This window comes from Sylvia atricapilla, chromosome 1 (assembly GCF_009819655.1).
Source record: "Sylvia atricapilla isolate bSylAtr1 chromosome 1, bSylAtr1.pri, whole genome shotgun sequence".
NCBI classification, from domain to species: Eukaryota; Metazoa; Chordata; class Aves; order Passeriformes; family Sylviidae; genus Sylvia; species Sylvia atricapilla.
The window spans coordinates 33,829,114-33,856,043 of NC_089140.1; the positions used below are offsets into that span (position 1 = coordinate 33,829,114).

At 47.2% G+C, this 26,930-nt stretch overlaps 2 protein-coding genes across 2 annotated transcripts; both read right to left on the reverse strand.

The window, feature by feature from the left end:
* Positions 1–6,118: 6,118 nt before the first annotated feature.
* On the reverse strand, positions 6,119–9,173 carry HOXA11 (homeobox A11). The gene is made up of 2 exons (XM_066319254.1): positions 8,459–9,173; positions 6,119–6,936 (listed from the first exon to the last, which is right to left on the reverse strand). Exons 1-2 carry the CDS (start codon positions 9,120–9,122, stop codon positions 6,704–6,706), a joined length of 897 nt encoding a protein of 298 aa, XP_066175351.1. The 5' UTR covers positions 9,123–9,173; the 3' UTR covers positions 6,119–6,703.
* Positions 9,174–22,662: 13,489 nt separating this feature from the next.
* Positions 22,663–25,575, reverse strand: HOXA13 (homeobox A13). The gene is made up of 2 exons (XM_066325736.1): positions 24,834–25,575; positions 22,663–24,230 (listed from the first exon to the last, which is right to left on the reverse strand). The coding sequence occupies exons 1-2, from the start codon at positions 25,504–25,506 to the stop codon at positions 23,986–23,988; spliced, it is 918 nt and encodes a 305-aa protein (XP_066181833.1). The 5' UTR covers positions 25,507–25,575; the 3' UTR covers positions 22,663–23,985.
* Positions 25,576–26,930: the final 1,355 nt, after the last annotated feature.

Below are 26,930 nucleotides of genomic sequence, written 5' to 3' on the forward strand. Positions count from 1 at the left end.
GCTAATTTGGCATGCGCTGGGTGTAGCTACTGCATTACCGGCTCTTAACAATGTGTCCCTAGGAACTTAACCCCTATTTAAAAGAAATTTTAAAGAATATTGTGGACGCCAGGGGACGAGAATTACTTTCTTTTTAATTCTACTTCTGTAAGTAAAGCTATCCGAGGGTCTATAAAACCGAGCAAATAAAATTCTGATAAATATCAAAGCCGGCGAGAAGGTGTTTTTGTGGAGAATCTAAATTCATGGCGTACATAGACAATACTATCAAAATAAAATTTTATTGATCTAAGAAAAATATAATAGATGCATTAATAGCGTCGTTAAGCCGTTTTATTGGTTGAACTGAAATTAAAAACAAAAAGGGAATAAATAAAACCCGACAGCTCAGCCTAAGCAAACTCTGACTGGAAATCTCAGAACGCATCGTGTTAAACCGTGATTTATCTTTTTATTATTGGCCCGTATAACCCAAAAGATCAGCGCTGTTAATCCAGAGACGCATTTTGCGAGCTAATTAAAATATGCTTTTATTTGTAGACACGGGCAAGCTGCAATTTGTGAAAACGTAAACGGCCTTGCAGTGTGTGCAGGAGTGCATGCGCCGCCTATCTGAGAATACAGCCGTGGACTGCATTTTATACAGCTCCAAAAATTAATGCGATCAGACTATAGTTATTTAATATTGGAACTGTCAGTTGCCTGGAACGTGTGTGTGTGTGTGCCAGATTCCTTTTTATTTTTTCCCCCTCTTTTTTTCTGGATTTGCTCCAAAGAAGGCGGATTTCAGACAGGAGGTTTAGGAACTGCGTCTGTGCCAAGTTAGGTGACAAATGACGGCCCCACTAATTTTATCTTTACTAGAAATTCTTTCACGCTGGTGGTGGTGCTGGGGAGGTTGGCTTGTTTTGGCGGATTATCTTGTTAAAAATTAGGCTGCGATTTAATTTTATTCCAGCCATCCGGAGGCTTGCTCTCCTAACTATGTTTTATATTATACATGTATCGTTTTACTCATTTGGATTAGGAACATATTTTGCAAGTAATTCTGACGAGCTTCAAATGCTAGTGTGCGGCAGGACAAAATACACCCAAACCAATTCATTAGGGCTTTATTTCCTCGCCATTTTCCGGCACTGACGAGAACAAGGGGGCTTTCTATTGTCCGGAGAGCCCCAAACACCGTGCAGAAGCAACAACGGTATCGAGTTCTATACGTGTGGGGAAAATATTGCATACTCAAGTCTGTCTTTTAAGTGTACCCCTTCTATTGGGATAGATGGGCCGCACAGCTCTATTAAGCATTTGAAACTGCAGCCTTTCTCCCTTTTTGTAGCTGTCTTCTCTTGAAAAAAGATCTAAATGCATATACAAATACTTTTTCTTTTTTTTTTTCTTTTTTTTTTTTTCTTTTTTTTTTTTTTTTTTTTTTTGACTGTGGTATAGCTTGGCTGTCAGACACACACGTTGGCCAGAAGTTTCGATTTCAGAGCATTTAATGAAAAGATTGTGACCCCAAAAAAAAAAAAAAAAAAACAAACCAGACAACAAAACACAAACCCAATGAGCTTATGAAAAAGCCTCCCAGGGGCTTGGATGTGGTATGTGAGCTGAAGTTGAGTACACGATTAATTAAACACAGTGTAGACACTGAGCTGGCTTCCCCTCTTCCCTCCAAAACACGCAAACCCAAATAATGTGAAATAATAAACAGTTATTGTAAGAAACAAGCTTGTTTTTTTAAAATATTATCCTATGACCGCGGCCGTCAGTAAACAATTCGTAACCAGAGGGCGCTTTAACTGCTGCTGGGGTCCCTTTGATTTATTCAGCCAAGTATTGAATGGGACAGGGAAACAACAAGGGGAAAAATAAATATTTGATCAAATATGCGGAGTTTAACTTGACTGGTGTAAAATGAAATGTTGCAAAGGGACCCTCAAATCTCCCTGCTTCTCACGTGGCTTCTTGCGTCCTGGCATTGCTGAGGGGAAGTCAGAAGGGATCAACATCCCTGAGCTTTTAATGGAGCATCTTTGATGAAATCGATAGGTTCCAATAATCGTCTGAAACTGCTCTCTGTCGACTGAGCATGTGCTTTCAACTACACTTGCAACAGTTCCCCGGAAGCACAACTGAAAAAAAAACCACTGCAGGCAACTGGCATTATATACATAGGAGAGAAAGGATAAAATAATATTTTTTTCATTTTTCCGGACAGATATTTAAAACCCTGTCCTAGGAAACACGTGTATTAAAATATGTAGCCAAACCAGTATCTCCTCCATATAATACCACCTTCCCGCCCGCCCTTCTCAAATGGAGACATAAGAAAAACATGTGAAAATTTTATGGGCATGAAAAGTAACCTGGAGTTAGGGATACTCGTAGAGAGGATAGAGTTTCAAAGCTACAATCCAGAGCAGCCCTGAGCACATGAGAATGAGTAACTATTGTTTGTTTACAGCACATGTGCTGATTAAGAAAGAAAGAAAGAAAGAAAGAAAGAAAGAGAAAGAATCAAAATCTAAATCTGGTCTTGCACGAACATTGACTTAATATGCAATCACAAGAACAGTTTTTAGCATAAGTATGTCAAAAGTTGTTTACCACAATCTGTGTCCAGCTGCAAGGAAGCAGACAACCCTTTAAAGTTACCAAACGACCCTAACTAAACTATAGTTCAAGACTAATAAGATCGTCAGAATTGTCTGTCATTTGCAGACTCTGTTGCCATAGATCTATTTGATTGAAGACACCTACTGTTCCACACATAAATGTCAAGTTTCATAATATTTCCAATGCTACAGTGCTACACTTTCTTCTTTTTTTTCTTCTTTTTTTTTTCCTTTTTCCCTCCTTTATATCTTTTTTTTTTTTTTTTTTTTTTTTTTTTTTTTTTTTTTTTTAATAAGTGGAAGAAAGCTACAAGTTACTCTGAAAAAAATATTTCCAGATAACGTGGATTTTCCACGCGGCTGGCCAAAACGAAGAGAAAATAAAAGGTCAACTTCAACTTAGAAAGTCCCTTCTATATTATTTCGCATCCTAATTACCAACGTTTTGCATGCCCTCCTCTCCCTGCAGCTCTTTTCCGCGGTGCTCAGCGGCCGGAGCAAGGGCCACCCCAGATCTCAGGGTACCATTCCGGTCACCGCACACTGCTCGCCGTTCTCCATGCCCGATAGATGTATAAAACACTTACCTTCGCGCATTTCCCAACCCAAAGCCCAGAGGCTTTAACTCCACCGAGAAGCCCCAGCGTCTCCCCCCTCCCCCGGCATCCCGAGCGGCTTTTGGTACAGCGGAGCCCGGTAAGTGCAATAATTACCCGTGTGGCTCCAGGGATGCAAAGTGAACAAAGGCCAAGATTTTCCTTTTTTTTTTTTTTTTTTTTTTTTTTTTTTTTTTTTTTTTTTTTTTTTTTCCCTTTCCCCTCTGCAAGGGCTGCTCCCCTCGCCCCGGGCGGCTTTGACATTGATCTGAAGATCGCCATCTTGTGGCAAAGCAGCCCCTAAACCGCGGCCGACGTCCGTCCGTCCGTCCGTCTGCCCGCCTGCCGCCCTGCCGCGGGGCCCCGGCGGGCGGGCGGACGGACAGACGGCGGCGGAAAGCAATGGTCGCTCACCTCCCGGTGTAAAAACCTCTGGGCGAACCTCCGCTGCCTTTATAGTGATGCATTCGGTACAGGCGAGCAGACAAGTCACGGACAGTTTTTATGGCCGCAATGTCACAGCAACACAGAGGATGCGATTTTATTGGGCTAGGAAATCCAAACCCCGACCACAGAAACTCCATGTTTTTACTGTCTCTGGGATTGGCTCTGAATACCAGTTAATTTTTAACCAGGAAAGGAAGCTTGCAGGCTTAACTTTCATTGCCATTCAGCTCTCCATCCGTCCCTCAATCCCTCTCTCACCGTCTGTCCATCCATCTGTCTGCTTCCTTTTAACTGGCATTTCCCCTCGCATACGAGACAAACAAACAAACAAAGTCCCCTCTTTTCCCCTCACTTTTCAACATTCCCTCTGGGTAAACGTTGTCTGGCTGGGTGGCGGTGGTCAACAAAGGCCCAAAGTCAGTAAGTCCTTCACCTCAAGGTTATGGGTGATGTCCAAGCAATACAGAAGTTCAAAGCCAGTAAACAATGCAAAAACAGAATCCACTTTCTTCTCCTGATTAGGATTAAGGTCAGCATTAAAGATCCAAACGCTCTTCTCAAAACACATTCCTATCTCAGCTATTGTTTGGAGTTTGGGGTTTTCTCCCCCCTGCCCCTTCCAACTTTCTCCAGCCGTCCTCCCCCCGCTGCCCGCCTCTGTCCACCCCCTCCCTGCCTTGGAGATCAAGGACAATTTCAAACACTCCATTTCCACCACACTGCCATGGGGATTTCTTTCCCTAAAGACAACAATTTTCTTAGGGCTCTCAAATTCTGGCCACATCCATCAGCTGGCTTGAACCTTGCCTTTGGTGCCAGCTTATAAAACGTGTCCCAAATGCTACTGACAAACATTTCTCCTGGACACGTGTGGCGGGGAGCAAACAGCAATGGCCCATCCAACCCTCGAGCACAGGACCTTGCCCCGCCGGTGCTGGCAGGATAAGGAGAAGGCCTAACACGTATAGAGCTAAGAAAACACTTGATTTTCCTTTTCCTGAGACCCGCTGAAGCTATGCTCCAACATGCCTAGGTTCACTTGTTAACTCCAAAATAAAAGATTTAACGACGAAGTTCACGAAAGAAGAGTAATTCACCCGAAATGACTGAACAGGGTCAGGAGGAATTTCGGGTCCCAGGGTTACATCGGATAAAAGAACATGCAGTAATGTAACACCAGAGTAAAAATATAAAGTTTCCATTTTTTTTTTTATTTTCCTTGTGCGCTGTTCCACTGTATACATGCAACCAAATACTTTCGCATATTAAAAGAAAACTGTATATACATATAGATGATACATATTGAAAACAGTGATGTCATATAAAGATATTGCGTTTTGTGAATTGTGACAAAGAAATTACATCCATTTGGTAAAATTTATTGATCAAAAACATTCTTATCACGACTTTGTTGCACATGTAAAGAAATCCCACACCCTTTAGCCCCAAAGGAACCATTTAAAAAACAAAAACAAAAACAAAAACACCACCAAATAAATCCAACCGGGGAAAAAAAAAAAGGCATTCCAACAACATAGGTCATGGGTTGTTTTTTTTTATTATTATTTACAAGTCTTGTAAAACACCGTTCCTGTATGAAATATACATTCAGATATTCTCAACAGCAAATTACCTCAACGATAGAACACTGTATCCTTTGTAAACTGATATAGAATTTTAAATATTTTCCATTTTTTTCTTTTTTTTTTTCTTTTTTTTTTTTTTAATTGCATTTTTTTCACGCTTTGGTTCCTGCAGGGAAATATATATATTTATAGATATTTAAAATAAGTCCAAACAAGTCTCCATTCTTTGCATACGTCGACTGTGCGACAAAGTAGAGCTCATGACATTTAGAGTAGACAACAACAAAATTACCATATTTACATTGTTTGGCTTCTGTTTAAACTCCACACTAGTCACCTTTAAACGAACATGCAATCGAGTTATTTTAATCATCCAATGTTAGTGCATTGCACAACTCCAAGTTTCAATTAAGTGTTGTGTGGTATTTGCTAAACTGTCGTTCTCCACAGGTATTTCCTGAAGAAAGTTTGTGAGCCAGAAGCCAGAGGGTTAGTTTCCTTTATGGAGTTGTTTCTCTTAAACTGATGAAATTCACACTTTTTGCCGATTTATTTTTAGTATTTAAACATGATTTGTCTCCAAAAAGATGGCAACGCATAGTCTGTTGTCATAAATTAAACAAGAGCTAATTAAATTTTTCTAATTTTCTTTTTAGTGATTGTTTCTTTACGATATATGGCGAATTTATACCTGATTTTTAAAAGTAAATAATTAATTCTTTCATTTAGGTCTTTTTTTTCCCCTCGCCCCCATCCCTCCCCACACCCCCAAAGGAAACACTACTATAACCATCACTACATCCATATTACAACTACTCGCGGTTGGCCTCGGTAAGGTGTAGACATGACATCCCCCCTTTATTTAATCCCCTGTGTGTATGTTTGTGTGTGTGTGTGTCCGTCCTTCAATTCTCATTTCAAACCTATGAGCAATGGAGCACTGCCTCTAACCCAGATATCCTCCTAAGGAAGAACAAAAGATTGTTTCTCAGAGTTTATGTATTCTGCAGTGGTCCTGGTTGGGTGAGCCCGACCTGGCAATCTCCAGACAGCTGTTCCACAGCAGCACAGGGGCGAGAAAGGGCCCAAGGGTGGGCGAGTCCGGGGATGGAGAAGGACCGGTCCCCGCCCGTGCCTGCCGAAAGCGGTGGCAGGGTGAGCCGCAGTGCCTGGAAAGGTAAAGAGGTATGGATTTTGCACTCAAAGGTGACGTGCACGTTTCGAAATGGATCCCATGGGTGTCAAAATCAAATCGATTCCAGTTGATATGTAAATATATATATATATAAAAAAACACATCATCGTCGCAGTTCCAGAGTAGGTTTACATGTGTGTAAAACCTTAGATTCTTCAAGTCCCGTCAGATACACACCTCCTTCCTCCACGTAACCCCGTGGCTTGACCTTGTCAAGGGCGAAATCTGAATTTAATCTCGTCTTGAAAAACGCTATGAGTTTTAGAGTAGTGGATTAGCCGAGTAATATTGTAATCGGTCCCTGTTAATCTTTTTTTCTTTCATTCTTCTGTTCTGAAACCATATTTTGACTTGACGGTCGGTCAGATTGAGCATTCGGGAGAGCTGGAGGCGTTTCTCTTTGTTTATGTAGACACTGAAGAAGAATTCCCTTTCTAACTCTCTAATCTGGTATTTGGTGTATGGGCATCTCTTTTTACGCGTACGTTGTCCACCTGTGGAGCGAAAAAAGGCAGAAACATTTGAGACCCGGCGATGGCCGGCGGCGGGGGGGCCGAGAAGGGACGAGGGGGACTCTGGGGCGAAGCACGATGAGGCGGAAAAGCCGCCTTTTGCCCGCTCCGGGCTCGGCGTTGGTAGGTCCGGGGCTTGGCGCCAGCCCTCCGCCTTGGCGGGTGCGTGCGGCCGGGCCCGGGACCCGCCGGCACACCCCGGCTCCCGCAGCGCCGCGGCCCCGGGCGGCGGGCAGGGCGAAACCCCCGCCGAGACGCGGGGATCCGGCCTCGCTTCCTCCGCGGGGAGGGCAGCTGCAGGAAAAGAGCGGTGGCGGGGGGTTCTCGCGGATTTCACGAGCCGGAGGAAAAGCCTTTGTAGGCTGCTCCGCCGGGCGCCGCCGCGCGAGGAGCTGCCCAGGGAGCAGCCACCACCTGGCTGCCTGCAGCGGGCAGCGCTGCGGCGGGAGGGGGGGCCCGCGCCCAGCCCTCCCCGAGCCCGTTCCCGCCTGGATCTCGCCCTCGTTCCCCGGCCTAATCCCCGTCTCGACGTCCCGAGCACAGGAAAAACCCCCTGAGCCCAAGGCTGAGGCGTCCCCTTCTCCCCCTAGCCGGCTGTTTTCAAGCACGTTCTCCACCGCATCGAGGTATTCTCCTCTCGATTAGCCATTACGGTTTTAAAGTTCATTAAGCAGAATATAAAAGGTTTCAAGGTTCAGGAGCTCTTTACATTAAACGTAGCCGCTATCCCTTTAAAAACTTCCTTTTCTGGTACAGTTCATTGTCGAGGTATTTTTTTTTTCCCCCGGCCGTATACTAGCTTTGCCTTTTAAAAAGCCCACATAAAAAAATCAGACTTTGACAGATTGAATAACAATTGTAAGTAACAAACTGTTGGACAGAAGGCAACACGTAATTGCCAGAGTGCCTTAGTAAAATGGCTTCCTTTAGACAAAAAGGCCAGCTTTAGGTTAATTTGCTTCTTTTAATATATTGCTACAGTTCAGGCGGCTACTTTATCTGTTAAACGCTATTCTAGCGCAATCGTTAAAACGGCAAAGGCTTTGAATTCAGCTCCTAACTAGACTTCTGGTGCAACACATGGCTTTTATAAAATCACTGGATTACACTGGTATCAAAGGAGTCAGGATCTCCTTTTTTTGCCGATTTTACAGGCACAGAACTAACGTTATTATATTTGGAAGAGCTGACCACGGAACTCTTTTTTTAATTATTATTATTATTTTAAAAAAGAAGAGGGGGGGCAAAAAAAAAAATTAAAAAAAGGGGGAAGAAAAAGGAAAAAAAAAATTAGGCATCCATTGCCCGGTGGGTATTTCACGGCCAATTTCAGCACTAAACACGTGATCTCGCCTTTTATAACAAAGTTTTGTTGGGGGAAATCTAAAGGCCCTTCATAAACCTTATATGCTTATAAAACAGCATATAAAAATTTAACAGCGGCGGTGCGCTAGATTTCAAGCTGCCTTTCCTAAAAGCGCTCCGGCGCTGCCTTTATACGTACTGGAACTGCCGGATTTCTCCTCATTGTTGCCGGAAGATGACTCGGGGCTGCTGCTGCTCTCCGGCCGCCTCCTCCTCTCCTTCTCCGCCGCCGTCGCCGCCGCCCTGCCGCAGCCGCCCTCCGAACTTGAAGTTGCCGCCGCCGCCGCCCCGGCGGCCGCGGGCGCCTTCTCGCCACTCTTGTCTACCGGGTAGTCCGCCGAGGCTAGATTTTCCGCCGTGCCATAAGCCGTCTCGAAAAATTGGTCGAAAGCCTGGGGCAGGACCCCGTTCCTGCCCACCGTGCTATAGAAATTGGAGGAGACGTTGGTGCTGGGGTGGTAGACGTTAGCTGTGTTTTTGCCGAACATCTCGCCCATGCTAGCAGTGTTGGTGGCAGGCAGGCAGTCTCTGTGCATGATCTCCTCTGCGGAGTAGCAGTGGGGCAGATTGTTCCTGGGGTGCCATTTACTGGAGGGATCAATGGCATATTCCCTGAAGGTAACTTCTCTCACAGGTTGGACCTGGGGTAGGTTGGAGGAGTAGGAGTATGTCATAGGGCGAGAAGACGGGGTTTGGGGCAAAAAAGAAGGGAGGCTGGAAAAATCAGGACCCGAGACGTAGTAAGTACAACTTGGCAAATACATGTTAGAGGAACAAGGAACACGCTCATCAAAATCCATCATTAGGGCTACCTCGGCTTCTCCGCATTAGCTGAGCTTAACATGATTCTCTAACGCAGCTGCCCCTTTGAAGCGGATCCGTGAAGTAAGGGATGGGGAGACGTAGGCTGACGTGGAGAGCTCTCCCGGCGGCGGCAGGGAGGTGCGGTCACGTGGCCCGACGTTGACATTGACGAGCGGCGGGCCCGGGCCCCGCTCCCTTTGTGGCCGTCGCGGGGGAAAGCAACAGCTCGTCGCCAGCGCCCAGGGGCGAGCCCAGCGCAGGTTGGCAGGGGGGGAGCCCTGGGGGACACACGGCCGGCCCTGCCACTGCCCCACACTTAGCCGCCCGGCCCCTGGCACCCTCTGGCTCTGGAGCAGAGAGGCTTATCAATTCCCCCCAGGGTTAGGTGAGATCTTTCTGTTTGTTTGTGGGCTTGCTGGGGCGTTCGGCGGCTCGCTGGCAGGCTCCGAGAAGGAGGGCACCGTAGAGATGCACGCACGCTTTCTTGTGGAAAGCTGCTTCCGAGGAGGAAAATGCTCCTGAGGAAAGCGTCTCTTTCTTATTAATCTTTTTTTTTTTTTTTTTTTTTTTTTTTTTTTTTTTTTTTTTTTTTTTTTGGGAGTTCGGTTTGGGCTTTCCCTCCTCCCCCCTGAAAAAAAAAAAAAAAAAAAAAGAAAAAAAAAAAACCCCAAACCCCTCACTCTTCAACTCTTCAGGGTTTTTCTGGAAACCTTACTAGGAAGAATGTGCCAGGGTCAAGTCTTTACTGATTTTCATGGTGAATAGATTACATGCTTGCATTCATGTTCACTTCCGAAGCGCTTAGTGTCTTCCTTCCCTTACTTACATATTAACCTCAAATACCCCGCGCAGCTTCAGCCAAGCTTTACTGGAGGTAGTTAACAGTGTCGGGTCCCCAGGACGCAGGTTTCCCCTCCTCACCCCTTCCAAATCGTCCCTTGCCTCATTCGCAACGCCAGAGAGCCAGCAAGCCCTTTAGAGTGCAGACCACGGAGCCAAAGACTGTTTGCTGATCTCTCCGCTTCAATTCTGCAGCTAAATGCTTGGAAAAACCAGTGAATATTGGGCTACGCCAGCTTGACAAATACTCCGAGTTTAATTGCCAGAAGCCTAGTTAAAATTATTTGACATACTGTTAACCCGTAGGAACAGACTCGCCGTACCGAGATGCTTTCCTTTTAGCTTTGTGTCGTCGCTGAAGGCTGAGATCCAGGGAGACCTATTTTAAAAACCTGGTTAAACTTTTACTATTGTTGCATGAAAGGGATGATATAGAAAGCGGATTGTACAGGGCAGAGACTAAAAAGTACTTTTCTGCCAATAAAAATGCACACCCCACCGAATGAGCAGAGCCAAAGAAAACAGAGAAATACGCCAAAGAATACAGCACCTTTTGAGGCACGGACATCCCTAAGCTCTCGGAAAAAAGTATTTTTTTGCTATTCTGATGCTCGATTTCAGTAAAGAAATATTTGAGTTCCGGCTGGATTTCATCAAAATAGAAAAACAGAATGGCAAAAGGCTATTGTGAAGTCGGTACTCTAAGAAATCAGACGCAGTTCAAGAGCCATGCCCCCGTGGACTTGGGAGGCTGGTGGAAGGGAAACGAAAATGTTAGGGAAATAATATTTGGATTTTCCCCCCCTCTTCCTCTGCAGTGCAGTGGAAGTATTTATATATCCGGAGAAAGTTCTCTAGTAAATTCTGGAGATCCTCGGTATTTAAATGTCAACATCGATTTGTTTATTTATTGCTTAGCTTATCGTAACCGACTCAATAACAAATCTAATCATGTTGTGCAGAGAGAAAATATTCTCATTATGCATTTCCCCTACATTATAGTTAACAATTGCGTTTGAATTCAAGCTGTAAATTCAATATTATCAAGTAATTACTTTGTAGTGGAGTAAACTAATTTATTAGCATTAATGTTTATATGCCTTTTTCTTATTTTACAAGGGTTACCGTTCACAAATCAAATGCTCTGGACGTATCCCTGTAATGAACTCTTTATTTTGGTTTGCTGCAAGAACTTCTTATGCTTACTGCACGTCTGTGAGCTGAACTTGAAATTAATGAATTAATCTTCCAGCTTGACATATTTGCTAGAAAGTGGATGGAAAGAGATTGCATGTCGTCAAAACCGCTAGCAGAAGACTGCAGTGTCGTTTAGGGATTGTAAAAAGGTTTGGGGGTTTTCCCTCTCTCTCCCTCTCCCTTTTTTTTTTTTTTTTTTTTTTTTTTTTTAGCTTGAGGTGGGGAGGGGTGTGCAAGTGCTCTGGTTGGCTTTTTCCTTAAGGCTGTGATTTCGCTCGCATTTACTTTCCCTGTAATTTTTTTGGTTAGTTTTTGGTGGGGTTTTTTTTGCGGGGGGTGGTCGCCGTGGGGCGGTGGGTGGAGTGGAATGGGGGGTCGGAAGCCCTCTTTTGGTGTCCGAACATTGGTTACTTTCCCTGTATACCCTCACCGTTCAATCCCGTCGATGAAAATCTCTCCCCACACCCTGCACACACGCAGACACTCCTCCCTTCGAACAAAAAGGAATGTATAAGGATTTCAGTGACTTTGAGATAACAAAGGCGCCACCATTGCCGAGCCTCGCCCCGCCTCTGTGTGATGGCAAACAAATTCTTGCACTTGTATTAGGGCTTTTAAGGCTATAATTGAACACGGCGCGTCTAGGGGAACCGAAAACAGTTCTAGACTGACCTGCGGTTTTATAGCACTTTGGCAGTCAACTTCAGCTTGTGTCAGAGCAGACATGACAGAGCTGCCCAACACTTAATCGCGGGACGCAACCTCCTCGGACTCACTGCAGCTGCCCTCTTGCATTTCAATAAATTTCAAACCTTGGGGCTAGAAATGGGGAGCAGAGCTGGCACAGGTTTGTATGGGGCTCTTTGCCGCTCCTCTCTGCAGCCGGGGCTGCGGCGCCGTGCGAGGCTCTGCCGTGCCAGAGGTCGGGGCTGCGTCTGGGAAACAAAGGGAAATTAAGGCAAGAAGGGCGAGAAGGCAACTGGAAACAGGAGTGTGTGTGCGTGGGTGTGCGTGTGTCTGGGCATATATGTGCTCGCACAGCATGCACACGTGCGGCCCCGATGCCTGCTTTTGAATCGCTCGGGCTCTCTCCCCCACCTCTCCAAACCGAGCAGCCTATTTCTCTTCCAGCGGGTTTGTAACGCAGGGGGGACCCCAAAGCGCCTCCGGGTGCCGCCTGCACTCTGAGCGGGGAAGGGTGATGGGGAAAACCGAGGGGGGGCACGGCTCGACTGGGAGCGAGTAGACACCCAAGGCACAGGCTGTTCTCTGCTTTATTTGCTGTTAAATGAAACAAGAGATAATGTACGCCTAAAGTCCCGGAATGTGTGGGTAATTGCAGGGAGCCTGCTGTTAAGTTGCTGTGTTCAGCACAATTATCAATGTTGATTATTTGGTCTAATGTTGAATTGCTCTTTTAATACAGTAATTGGGACTTCCGCGTTGAGGAAGGGGGAAAACCGAGCCTTCCCCTCGCTAACCTCACTGAGAACAACATAAACAAAGGCAGGCATTTCGTTTGGAGAAGCAAAATGCATTCGTTACGCCTTCCCATGTATTTCGACCGGATTAGAGAGGGTAAAACCGCTCTGAATTTGGAACCTCTGCTGCAGGAAGGTTTTGCAAAGGAGAAGCGTGGCCAAGAGGTGGGGAGACTGTTACCCATAGCTAAGCTAAACAAAGGGAGGAGAAAAAAGCTACATCTCTTCTTTGGAGGAATATAAACAGAACTAGGACGCCACGATAGTCTAGCTTTTACATATACAGATGGCGTGCAAAGGGAGCTGTTTAACTCACTACTGCTTCTCCAAAAGTTCAAGTTCTATTGTATCTAAACTGTTGTCTTTTTGTACCGGCCTTTGCTTGAAATGTTTGAAGCCGACCATTTACCTTGCCAGTAGGGTGGGTGCCTCTAATTAACAGGAGGAACGTGTGCTAGAAGGAATTTGCGTCAAGAGGAGCTAATTAAAGATATTACAGGATCGCTGGCTTCAATCTCTGCTGCTTCTCTCGCACAGGGAGGGTGAGGGGTATTACGACTCGAGCAGGAGAAAATATCTAAGGAATTAGGACAGTGTTTTGTAAAACTGAGGGTTGATTACAGTTTACAAAGCCGTATTAGAAAAATATAGCATTAGGGAATTCCAAATGCAGCTGCCAACGAAAAGCGCACCGTCTTCCCACCTTTACCAATGCAAATAGGGACGCAAGGCGATAATTCGTCGCAAAATTTTCCAGCGTCAGAAAACCTTGCTGATTATTTGGATTTTAAATATCTTGGGCTCAGAAGTTCTTAAAAGGCGCTTCTTTTCTGTTTGCCGTTTTGTCTGTTGTGGAAGGAGGCTGTAGGTATAATTTTTCTTTTTTTTTCTTTTTTTTTTTTTTCTTTTTTCTTTTTTTTTTTTTTTTTTTTTTAAACTAAATATGTTACCATAAGATTGCTATAGAATGAAGTGCTATAATAGCTAGCTAAATAATTTAAATAATAGGTGAATTTTTATATATCTTTGTATATCTGTGCATCTGTATAAATCGGTGAGATGGAACTCCTGTGCTGTGACATGGGATAGGCTATTTATTTTCCAAAATATCAAGCGGTGTAGTTGTGATTTTGCTAGGAAGCTGCAGGATACATGTAAAGAGAATGAGCAGATATAAACAGGATTCAATGTAATTCTGACTTCTTTTTTCCCCCCTTTTTTCTTTTATTTTTCTTTCATGCATTACATTATTTCAGAGCATGGAACACCTCAAAAGGCTGCACTCATCTGGAGTACAATGCTTTAGATTAACTTTTAATATCAATTAGCAAAATCTTTTCCTTTTCTCTGTGTCTTTTTAAGTTGCTGAAATGAAGAGAGTGATTGTTGTTTTTTTTTTTCCTACCAAGCCTCCCGTCTAGTTTGAATTTTAGAATTAAACCACTACGGATCTACAGACATGTACAAGTTTTGGCGACCGATCATGATATTTTGCATCCCTTTGAGCTGATGAAGGTCTGAGGACTCTAACTCTGATAGCTGCAAGTAGCCGAAATACTGTGGGCGCTTTTTTTTTTTTTTTTTTTTTTTTTTTTTTTTCCCCAGGAGAGAAGCTACTTCTAGATAGAAAACTTCATGTTTCGGCAGCTATTCTCTTGCTCACCAGCAGACAAACGAATTGTTGTTCTGACAGCCTCCCGGCGCCTTCCCAACTCGCGGGGAGTCTCTCACAATGTCGTGTCTCCTCACCCCCGGTTCCCCAGCCCTGAGCTCCAGGGTCCCGGGGCGCTGAACCCCTCCATAATGTTCACATTTACTGCTAGGAGCCTGGCCCTGAGAGACAATGCTGACCGGTTCCCTAATAAAACGGACCCAAGAAAAGGTTTTCTCAGACCAACTTGTGTACCAGAAATTGATTGACTGACGATGCTTCTATAAATGTCTCTTTTTCTTCCCTTGAACAATCTCGGAGGCTTTCCCGGCACAGGAAAACATACACAACACACTCGTTTCCCTCCCCGTCTATCCAGATACAGGTGCAAAAGACTTCTAGCAAACTTAATCTGCGGGAAAGGGGTGTCTAAGAGCCAGCGGTGGGCTCTAAACTGGTGCGAAAGCAAATTTCCTTGGTTATAATCCGCCGGCACTTTCCACCGACTCGCACCCAGACCCACAAAGCACCGTGTCGTTAGCACCGTTTGTAGTAAGCAGGTACCAGCCCCTTTTCGTGTCAGTGTATTTTATGAAGAATTAAACAGAACGGTTTAGGGGAACATCCCCAGTGATCCCTTGAAAGTGAGGTGCCAGTAATGGAGAATTATCCCTGCAGACGGCCATATCCCAGGCGATGTTCTCATGCAAAGTTCCCCCACAACCGAGAGTGCCGCTTTACTCTACATATTAAAAAAAAAAAAAAAAAAAAAAAAAAAAAAAAAGGAAAGAAAAAAAGAAAAAAAAAGTGCGCCAAAAATTCCCATGTCGACTTACATTTAAAAGTATTGCTAGAATCGATGCCTTGAACTTGACCTTAGATTTGTTAATCCAGGAAGTATATTCAGTGAGAAGAAAAAATAATCCCATCGCCTTGCCTCTGGCTAATGAGCATTTTCTGCCTACCAATTCAGCATAGAAACAAGGAGTTATGAGATATATAACGTGCCCTCTAGATTAAGCCCAGAAAGCTACAGAAAGTGAAATGCCTCGACGCCGAGACCAGCCTGTGGTAGCTGGACTGTTTCTGAGATGCCGAGATCCACACAGAAATCCACGTCAAGGTAATTGACTGGGATTCTAAGCTAAATTGAATTTTATAGGATATAAGGTTCTCTCTAATGCACATTAAATTTTAACAATGATTTATAAAGGTATTTCATTTTTTTATTTAATTATTTTGCCCAACTCGCCAAGAAACACATCAGATTTTACTGTACCACTGCTAACTTTATAGGACAGCCTTATGCACATATCATGAAACCCACCGAACTAAAGACATTTCTTCATCAATGCTTGCTTTAAGGGGCGGGTACAGGAAGTATCGCTATTCCAGGACTGTCAAATCAATGACTTCAAAGCTCCAACTTCATATTTTGATGGACTCTCAGAATTGTATTACAATTAAGGTACCTGTACTTATGTAACATTTATAGGAAGCTATTTGTATAACACGAGCTTACAGTACGTGCTGCAGTTTAGGACGCAATCATATGCCCATGTACAGTTTAGCCGGCTCGTAAGGATCGTTTCTTGTCTCTTCTCTAAGACGTAAAGCAAAGATACCCATAAAACCAGCTCTTTCTCTGAGCCTAATATGGCTGCTCTTGCCTATGCCCGGGTGGAAGCCTGCTCACTGTCCCGCTTGTTTCCCTTTCCTGACTTTTCAACAAACGCTGGTACTAATATCACTCCTTCCAGAAATCGGGGCGCCTAAGCATGACAGATCAACGTTGTGGAGTCCGGGGGAATTCGGACAAAACATCCAAAATGGGACCAGGCGAAGTGCGGGAGTAACTCGTTCTTTCTCTTTCGGTTTTATTTTCCCATCAAGTTCATGCAGCACAGTACTCAGAAATCCTCACATATTTAAATGTAAACCAGCCACTATCTGGAGACGAAGTCCATCCAAGGTTGTTTTGTATTAAAGAATTTTTTTTAAATTTTTTTTCTGCCTACCCGAAGGCATTTCGAAGCCAGGCTTGAAGTAACCCGCTTTTCCATTACTCCTCACCCAAGCCGACCATATAGGTCGTTTTATACGACCAGGAATAAATGAAAGCAATTTGCCTAGTGCGTTCAAATCAAGGCGATTACGACGAAATTCAGATTAATTAAAACTGACAGGTTACAATGCCCGGCTGGCATTTTTCTCTCTAGATACGCACAAACAATGGCGAAAAGCAGACAGGTTAAACATCCTTCCCCGTATTTCTTCCATACACAGCCGTCCACCCTCCTCCCCTGCACTTGAATGATTAAAACAATTTCAGAGGCAAGTACACGGGAATAAAACAACCGAGGATAAAAAACAGGAGACGTTTTTCCATGCAGCCTGACCCAGCCCTGCAATACAACACGGCGCTGCGCAAAGCCAAACAACCAGCAGCTCTATCTGCAAGTCTGCTCTCGTCCTGGGCTCTGACCCCAGCCTCTCCTGGTGCACTTTTCCTGCCAAGAGCCCTCTTTGCTTCCCACCTATGCTAGAGAGGAAAGCAGCATCCCTGAGGAAGGTGGAGCCGGCACCCAAGCTAGGAGAAACAGTCTTACTTTTCTCAACCGGCTCTTCGGCTCTATTAGCATCAGCTCAGGCAGCCGCCTTCCCCTCGGTCCCCGAAGGAGAGGCGGCACTTCGGCCTCAAACATCGTGGGAGAAACGGAGTGGGGTGGGTGGGTGGGCTGGGAGCGGGGGGGGACCAGGGGCCTGGGAAACTCTCCACAAAGGCCTCCCGGACGACTTTGCTCCAGTCATGCAGGGGGCTTTTTGCTAGGGGACCGGGTGGGTGTTTGCTGTTGGCTTGTTTGCTTAGTTCACCACCGAGCAGGGAGAGAGAAGAAACATTGAGCCCCTTCCAGGAAGAGCACGAAAATCTTACCCCAGTATCCAGAAGTCTCTCGCCTGTGCAAAAATATATCCCCATGGAGACTGACAGGATCCCGCGCTGGGCTGTAGATCTCCAGTTCAATGAGGATGGGTTGCATATTTTTTGGTTTCCTCTCTTACAGATTAAATATACAGGGTCCACCAAACATTCCTTCTCGATTTTTCATTGTCTTGGGTTGCTGTTGACTTGGGGGGTTATATATATATATATATATTTTTTTTTTTTCCTAGTTGTTGTTTTGCCTTTAGATGGAGAGAAATCTGGCCACTGGGGCATATTGTCCTTCCTGCCAGCTTCAGGCAAAATGCAGCGATATCACAGGCTAATGACGATTATTGCTGTTATTATTACTATTACTATTATACCTATTTATTTTTTCCCTCTCTCTCTTTTCCCCCGCCCTTTCTCTGTCTCCCCCTCTCTCTGTTTCTCGCCTGGTCCCTTAGGATTTCCGATGGCGATTTGCACACAAGGTGATTGCAGGAGGCTAAAATGCTGTCTAATTCCACGGATTCCCATCGCACCAGTAGGAGAAATGAAAAAAAAAAAAAAAAAAAAAAAAGAAAAAAAAAAAAAAAAAAAAGAAGTCCCAGTGTTTTTGATCACGAGACAGCGGCCGTTCCTCCCCAGTACACCCCGGGTCACAGTACAGTAATGACCGTGGGTTGTGCGTTGTAGGACTTGACCTTTCCTACGTAGAAGAGGGCGCTTTACGCTAAGGGGAGGGAAGGGAGGGGGAAGCGGCGGGAGGAAGAGAGATGCTCTCTTTGGGGATGTTTAATCACAGTTCAGATCTAGGAACGGGCAAAGCTTCTGCCTTGCAGTACGCCATGTTGAAGCTATTCACTGGAGAAAAAAAAAATCTTTTTGGGGGTGCGGGGGCGGGAAGGAGGCCGAAGGGAGGAGGGAGGAGGATAGACTTAATGAACATTAGCATTTCGTACCCTAGTTCATGAATCAACTGCATTCAAGGGGGAGGGGGCCCAGGGGGCAGGGAAAAGCTCACGGCGTGGCCGGAACACCCGCGGCCGGGGATGGTGGGCACGTCCCGGCACCCACCGCCCCACATTCCCCCCGGCCCGCGTGGAAAAGCCACCCCCTGGTTCCCTCCCCCTCTTCTTTTTGGACTCCTTTACCGGCCGAGAGCGCGCAAGGGCATCTCTTCAAATCCTCATGAAAGTGCATTGAAACGCATCTAAATGTTATGAATGGCGACAAACGGCCTTTTAGCGCCTGCCAATATTTTTTTTTGCATTAAGCGCTGTCTTGATTTTATTGCTAATGCTGCCCACGGAGAATGCTGAAATGCACCAGGAATGGGATTTTATTTACGCCGTAGATATTTTTAATGTATAAGCTACAGGCCGAGATTCTTACCCGTTTTCTCATATATATATATATATAAATATATAATATATATAATATATATAATATATATATATAAACTCCTTTTTCTGGAAGTAATGGGCGATTTTCTGAACATTTCAATATTGAGGACGACATTACGGGGTATTTTAACGGGAATCTTTCTGAGCAAAAGGCAGCTGAAAAAAAATAGATTTAGAGTTATTCTTTTTCGGAAATATGCTCCTGTCAAGGTTTATTTCCCATAGCAATCCACCTTTGCTACTGCCAAGTGCTCTAGGCGGGGAGAGATTAAATACCAGATTATTCGCTGGGTGGGAAAAAGTGTAACATTCGTTATACCTGTCTGTCCGCGTCAAAGACATAAGGACATTTTCTGCCCATGGGAAAACTGAGGGACCCAAGACGCCAAGAATCAGGCGATTATAAACGAACATTTCCGGACGGTAGGAATCAAAATGTATGTCTCTGAATCCAAGACTGAAAGTGAGCTACGTGGAGATTGAAGTGAAACTGATTTTTTTTTTTTTAATTATATAGCGTGTTTTGAGCTAGGAGTGAAATGCTGCTCTGTATTTAGTACTCCAATAAATATACTAAATATACAGTAATAACTCGCTCCCTCTGCCCCTTGCATCTCTGTCCACAGCTGCTAAAATATTATACCTAACTTTCTGGATTCAAGGGAAGCTGAGAAAATAAAGACTGTACTACTTTTACATAGGTTTTGTTTTTTAATTTTGCGTTTGTTTTCCTTCCAAATCCTTCTTCCGGCACATTTTCTTAACTTTTGCAAATAAAACTCCTTGCACACGTAACTCCAGACAGCAATCCAGGCACAGTAAGTTCCCTACTACCATTTTAAAACATTCTCTGTAAAGCGGGGAATATAAATAATAATTCTCTCCGAATCGTGTGCAAGGACGGACGTCGTGACTTAATGTATCACGTCGCTTAATTATTTTCGCTGGTGATAATATTCACTTGTAAAACGCATTAGGGATGTATTTTAGGACTCTGGCGGCAGATTGGTGAGAGGGGAATATGCAATACAACAGCAATTTGTACTTGAAAATGTATGTGCCAACAGCTTTTGGACGGTAAATGAAGGCAATAAATAACATGAACACACACACACACACCTACATGCCCGCTCTCCACCACGCTCCGAGGCCGCATCTGCCCGGCAAAGGGATGGAGGGGTGGAGGCGCGGGGGCGCAGCCGTGGGTAGGCAGACACGCGGGACGGCCGAAGCGAGGGCGGGAGTGTACGCAAGGCCCGCGGAGAGTGAATGGATCTTTGGTGACTCGGAAAACCGCAGACAGCACCTTCTCGGTTCCCTGAGTCGCCGCACGGCCGCGGAGCGCTCGGCCGGCCGCCTCCGCTTCCCTCAGTACCCTCTTCCCGGTGCCCCGGAGAGCAAGGCACGGAGCTCCCTGTCTTTGCTCACCTGAGCCAGCCACCCGCACCGTGGGGTATTTCTCCAGAGGCGCCTCGAGCCGGGCTCGACGAGGAGGCGGCGGCTCGGTGGGAGCGGCCTCCCCGCGGGACCGGGCGCGGAGCCTCCGCCGCGGCGGCCGCACGCCCGAGGCTCTGGGGGGGACACCCCGGTGGGGTACGGGGGGCTCCCTCGCCGGCCTGGGCTCCTGCTTCCCTGACGGGGGCTCGCCGCTGCCGGGCCGGGAAACATGACCTGCTCGCCCTGCTAAAACCTGCGAGAGCCTCGGAGCCTCGACGCTGACTTACATGGTAACGGGAGTCGGATCCAAAATGTTACCTTACTCCTGCCAGTGATCGCGAGTCAAACGCTCCCCTTTTTACCCTGTGAAATATATATGCGGCTGAGCTATTTGAACAGTAGTGGGAATTTAAATTCGCTAATCCACAGTCAGTCCTGAAATGCTTAGCAAATTTGAACGGTAGGTAGTTCAGTGTGAAAACATAATCTTCAAACGCCAGCTCCGATTAAAAGTCACCTTAAAAAACCAAGCCAAAACAAAAACAACAAAAACAACACCGAACAAACAAACAAAAACTGTAGTTATACTAATGTCGGCCATGTTCTCATTGTGACGCCTCTTTCAAGGCGTCCTTGAATTATATCGCTCCGGGGCATGGTCTGAAAATAGAAGATCCTGACTAAGGTAGGCAGGATTCAGTCGTCTGCATCACCCCCAACTTCGACCTGAAGTACATATAATTTGCGGCGTCTCATGCAATAATTGCACATGCTGCGAAATATAACGAAATAAACAGAATTATTCGCTCGGAGGGAAAACAAGTGTAATTCACTTGTGGCCTTCTTCGGGCAATTTCTCTCCTTCAGGAGAAAGCGTCGCAAGGAGACGGTGGGAAGGCGGCTGTGCCATGCCTGCAGCCGAGGCAGACGGCCCGTGGGCAGCAGGTACGGCCAGTGGGAGACAGGTCCCCGGCGCCAGCCCACAGCGGCAGACCTTCGAGCAAGGTAACAGGGCTTCCCGCAGACAGAACAGCTCCAGCGAGGCAGTTTTCTGCCTGCTCCAGCTCCGCTGAAAATCCCAGGCCGCGGGTCTACCGCGGAGCTCCTGGAGACTGCCGGCTCCCCAGAGGTTCTCCACGCCCGTGGGCAGCACAAAGCCCTGTCCGCCACCCACGGGTGGGGTTACGCCCGTGGATCTTTACCCGTGGTCCCTCGCACGGTGCCGCAGGCCGCTGGAAGGCCGGGCGCTTGTCACAGGGGGCCGACACCCTGTCACCCCAAAGCACAACCGAACTGCGTGGTCTGGAAACCGCCGGCCAATAATGTGACACTCCTAGGCTATTTTCGCAGCAGGATGGGATTTCTCTCTCAGAAATGCCCTGACCGGTCTCCGAAGGGATGCACCCGAAATTCCCACGCTCCGCGGCCGCGGGTTTCCCGCGGCCTGAGAAACCGCAGGGCTTCGCAGCCCGAGAAACCACAGCGGTTCACAGCCCCTGCGCGGCCGCACACGGCGGGAAGGCTAAAATCCCGAATGTAGGGCAAAGCCCCCGACACGAAAGCCTCCTGGAAAATAAATCCCTCTACTGCAGGTAGTTTTCATGTCAGTTATTGCACGAATGCGTTACAGTCAGATCTGAGGGACGGAAATCGCTCTGCGCTGATCCCTGCAGAGGTGGGTCCTTTTGAATTTCAGAAATGTAAGGCTAGAAGCGCACAGCGAGCGCGGTATATGATACCCTCTAAATGTACCGTAAAGGTTCCCCAATAGCTCTAATTAGAGCTACAGACCACCGCAGGAGACAGGCGGCTAAAGCAACCTTCTCTTTGTGTCCGACCAAAGTCGCCCACCACTCACTATCGCGGCCGGCCCGCGGCTCCTCGCACGGCCCAGGCATCCCTCAGCCGGGCACCGGCTGAGCACCGCGTCAGCCCCGCCGCTGCTGTCACCGGCAGAGAGCGGGCGAGCAGGCGAAGCACAGCCTTCCCCTGGCTCTGCCGTGCCAGCCCCGCGGCGTTATTTCCCCCATCCGTGCGCCGGGCCCGCGGCGGGGGCGGCGATGCTGCGCGGGCGCGGCCAGGTGCGGACGGCACCCCGCTCCGGCCACGAGGTGGCGCTGTCGGCCCGCGGATGCGCCGGCGCCCGGAGCTGTCAAAAGTCAAGGTCACAAATCGGCTTTTCCCCTCTCAAGGTCAAGGTTTCGGGCCTTCCCCGTCCTGTCATCGCCGCGCGGCTCCCCCCACCACCTCCCCGGCGAGGCATCGGCAGGCTGGGCAGCGTTCCCCCACCCCAGGGGTAGGCCGCCGGCCTCCATTTCCCGGCGAGGGCTGCGGCGCTGCGCTCGTCTCATCCTGCTTTTCCACCCCCCGTCCCCCAGCGCGGCTGCAAAACCACTGTTTAACATTACCGAAACATTTATAGTTTAGGAACGCTGGTTATCAGGCGTGCCTGCCCGCAGATAAACACCGCCAAGAAAAATAAAGCAAAATCCACCATATATATACAAGCTACATACTGAAAGACATCAGTATTACAATTATAAGACAGATACATTATATTTTTCTATTAAATGAGCGTAGGAACGGAAAAAATAAAGAGTATTTCTTTCAGGTTTTATTACAGTGACTATTTTATTAACAGTATTAATACTACTATACTTCTACACGTCTTGGGTTTTCATTTTTTCAGTAGAAATATATAAAAAAGGGGTGCATAAGTACATTTTCACAGTGCGCTGATTTTTTTTTTTATTTACAAGATAGCTTCTTATAGTGAATAAAAACAAAATAATGTGCTGGTTGAAATAACTGATTGGATTAAAAGGTGCTGTAAAAAGAATCCCTAAACACTCTACTGCGGCCTCATAACAGACAATAAACAAGGAGAAACGACTAATTACTTATAGATCAAATATAGATTACATAAATCAAAGTACTTCTGGGGAAAAAAAAAATGTATTTCAGTTCAAAGTTCTTGGGTATTTTTTTCCCAGGCCATTTTTTTTCTACTGTAAAGAAATGCCAATATTCAAATGTTAAAAAATTTCCAGGGACTTAGAATATTAATTCTTGAAGATTATTTCAGGTTTAAAATAGACAGAGTCCTTTAAAATGTATCTATTGTATGGTCTGCAGGAGAAAAATAATTTTAAACCTCCAAACAAACAAAACCCCCCAGTTTAGATGACAAGAATTCATCTGTGGAAAATAAAAAATAAAACCGAAAGACATCTCCAAGCAAATATTCTTCCTTTCTATCCTCACTAATTTGCGATGTTTAAATTTACTATCAAGATAGATCCTCCACAGAACTTCCTTCATTACTGATGTCTCTGAAATCCTTATTCAGTACCTTCGAGGTTTATTATTACTTTTTGACAATAAATGCATTGCTTAAAAACATACAGTAATTGTAAATTTTTCACTATGGTTTACCTGAGCAGTCATTCAACATACAGTTTGGATTGCAATGGAAGAAAACCAGATCATGTGTCCACATCGACCTCCTCAAGTTAACCAGCTCCCGCATCGTGGCCACGAAGGGTCTTCTTTCAAATAGTAAGGTCTTAGAAGTATTTACAAGTTTCTCAGAAAATCGTGCCTTAATTGAAAGTACATCTCTCGGAGCTGGGTGTCTGGGCTGTACAGTCTGTCAGTGAAACTGGCTGGCTGTTTGGGATTTCAGGAGAACTGTCAGTTTTCACCATTTTGCTACAGCAATATTTAAAAAAAAAAAAAAAAAAAAAAAAAAAAAGGAAAAGAAAGAAAGGCTATAATTCCAAAGATACAGATCTCTTGTTCTGAAAGAAGAAGTTCATTGTCTTTTCTCTTTTTAATTATTATTAATAATTACTTTAATCTGAACACACACAAAAAAAAAAAGTTCTGAAATTCTTGAATTCCTGCTTCTCCATTTTTAATCCATTAACTGGTGGTCTTCAATTTGTTGATCACTTTTTTCTCTTTGACCCTTCTGTTTTGGAACCAGATTGTGACCTGTCTCTCTGATAGATTTGTAGTCGCCGATATCCTCCTCCTCTTGTCTTTGGTTATGAATTTATTTGTAGCATATTCCCTTTCGAGTTCTTTTAACTGGACCTTTGTGTAAGGCACTCGTTTCTTTCTTCCACGTCTGTACGAGTTGGCATCCGAGGGATGAGAAACGACGTCTGGAACAGAAAAACCATGCAGGGAAATGTTAGAAAATCGCTCGAACCGGTTAGGACATCTTCAAAGTGGTACAAGGGTTAGGGTTAGAGCGCGCTCCTTCGGCTGCCCGGCTCCGCTTTAGCTGCTAAAGCCCGGCTCAGCACTGGGGATTGCTCTTTCCCGGCCGCCGCAGACAGCTTTTAGGCAGGGAAAGGCTCACTTCTGTCAGACAAATAATAACAAACCCCATGTAGCCTGGCCAGGGACTCTGGGAAGGACCGAGAGGGGCTGCAGGGATTTACACAGCTCGCGTACTTCACGGTCTATGGAAAATAATACTACAGACCTTCCCGCGGCCCTTTTCAGCTGTTTCCTCTCCCGGGGCCGGCGCCGGGGCCGGCCAGGCGAGGCGGGATGTGCCGTGCGCCGGCGGGGGGCAGGGGGCGGCACCGGTGCCGTTCCAGCGGCGCTGGGGCATGTGTGGACCGGGGCGGGATGGGGCCGGGGACGGCGAAGGGTCGGCCCGGGGGGTGATCACGGAGCCCTGCCTGCGGGATAACCCGGGAGAGGAGAGCGGGGCAGGATGAAAAGGAGAGACGGGGGGAGCCATGCAGGTGTATTACCCGGGAGGGTGGATTTCCAGAGGTGAGGCGGCTGGCTCTGCTCCTTGGGGCAGTACACTTGCCCGTTCCACCCGTTCGTGATGGCCCAAGGCTGGTAGCTGTCCATGGGGAGAAGGGGGTCGTGGCGCGGCTCGCCGGGGCCGCCGATGGCGGGCACCACGGGCATATCCAGATAACCGGGCACCGGCTGGTAGGGCCCGGCGGCGTAGCCCTGGTAGAAGGCGAACTCCTTGGCTCGCGACGTGAACTCCTCGCCGGAGACCGAGGTGTCCATGTACTTGTCGGCGAAGGTGGAGGCGGGCTGGGCGCAGGACTTGATGGCGTTGTGGTGGGTCATACGACAGGGGTAGTAGCCGCTGCCGAAGTAGCCGTAGGGCAGCGCAGCGCCGGAGGAGCTCTGCACGGCGGCCGAGCAGGGGCTGCACTGCTTGACAGTGGGCTCGGCCATGCCGGCGGCGGGGGCCTCGCTGGAGGTGTAGGCGGCGGCGCTGGGGGCGGCCAGGGGCGCGGGGTGAGCCATCAGGTTGCGGCAGGGGTTGGCCGCCGCCGCCGCCGCGAAGTTGCTGCCGGCGTGAAACCCGTCCATGTTCTTATTGATCTCATCCAGGCTGTTGTCGTAGAGGAACATGACGGGCTCGATCCAGCGGGGGTGGAGGAGCACGGAGGCTGTCATAGCCCGCTCCGCATTGAGACTAGTGGCTCTTTTTTAAAAGCCCCAAAGACTGAAAAAAGAGATACTCAATCTCCGGGACTTGACCAGGGCTGACGCGCCAGCGTCGCGCCAGGCCGGCCCTCATTGGCCCGCCCGCCCCCACGTGATATGCAAAGCAGCTGATAAACATCTGAGGGAATAAAGTGGAGATAATTAAATAACGCAATCAGCGCGGGGCCGGGTCCCGGCCCGGGGCGCGGGCACGGGCACGGCGTGGTCCCGCCGCGGTCCCGCCGCCGCCGCGCGGGACGAGGGCGGCGGGGGGGCGCCCGTCCCTCCTCCTTCCCTCCCTCCCTTCCTCCCTCTGGCCCTCCCTCGCCACCGAGGCGTGGGCTTTTTTGGCCCCGTTGTTGCCGCGGCGCACCCCCCGAGGTGCGGGGCTCCCCTTGGCACCCCGCCTGATTTCTCCTTGCGCCGCTTTCCTTGAGCCCTCCCCGCCCCGAGCGCCGCGGAAATCCCGGAGGCCTCCCCTCGTCTCGGGGGGAAGATGAACCGCACCCCTTCTAGCCCCTTCCTCCGCCGGTCTGAGCCGCCGCCTCTCCCCGGGGAGCGCTGGCTGGGCCCCGCCGGGTGACGCGGAGAGCCCACCGCAAGCTGAGGGAGGAGAATCGTTCCCCGCGAGCAGCGCTCGGACACACAAGGCTGTCGAAACGGAGCCTCCCCGGGGCTTTTCTGGGTGTTTTCCTCCTTCCTTCCCGCCCGTCGAAAGCCTGAGACCCATCTCGCTTCTCTCGTCACAAAGTCTCAGAAGTTAGATAAGAGGAACAGACCGGGAAACCCCCATTTTATTTATCATTATCTTTTAGGAAGGTCTTGGGAAGCAGGAGAGTTAACTGGATATTCATCGCTATACCACTGTACTATTTGTTGCCGTAATAATAAAACCCTGGGCCTACGATTCGACTCGAATCTTTTTCGGCTGTAAATGATCACGTCGGCTTGCATCGTGTGCGCACGGACCCACGGTGTTTTTTGTGTGTGTATGTGTGTGCTGGGGAAACAAAACGGATTATCGGCTGAAAAATATGGGGGTTTTTTTGAAGGCCGTACCACTTTGCAAGTGAATGCTAGGGGGAAAAAAAAACCCCACCAACTCCGTTTTCTTTTCGGGACGAATTTTTCCTGGGGTGAAATAATTTCACTTTTTCATATCCTCCCACCGGCGCGGATGCTGCTCTCCCCCAAGCTTTTCGCACACAGCCTTGAACCCAGAACCCTCTATCACTGAGCTATCAATAAACTTGACCTAAAGCAGCGTTCGTCTCATCGTTAACAGCTCTCAGCCCTCACGCGTGTGCACAAAACAGCCACAAATACTCCCATCCTGAAAACTAATTTTTTTCCCCCAATTGCGTGTTGCTTTGTTTTGAGTCTGACAGCTCGGC

What these genes read in the sequence shown, in the direction of transcription:
- HOXA11 (XM_066319254.1), bottom strand. Translation starts at nt 9,122, where the DNA reads ATGATGGATTTTGATGAGCGTGTTCCTTGTTCCTCTAACATGTATTTG. An exon ending in GGAGAAATCCGGCAGTTCCA is followed by an intron (nt 6,937 to 8,458) that starts GTACGTATAAAG and finishes TTCGCTCCACAG; the next exon opens with GTGGACAACGTACGCGTAAA.
- HOXA13 (XM_066325736.1), bottom strand. Translation starts at nt 25,506, where the DNA reads ATGACAGCCTCCGTGCTCCTCCACCCCCGCTGGATCGAGCCCGTCATG. An exon ending in CTGGAAATCCACCCTCCCGG is followed by an intron (nt 24,231 to 24,833) that starts GTAATACACCTG and finishes TTTCTGTTCCAG; the next exon opens with ACGTCGTTTCTCATCCCTCG.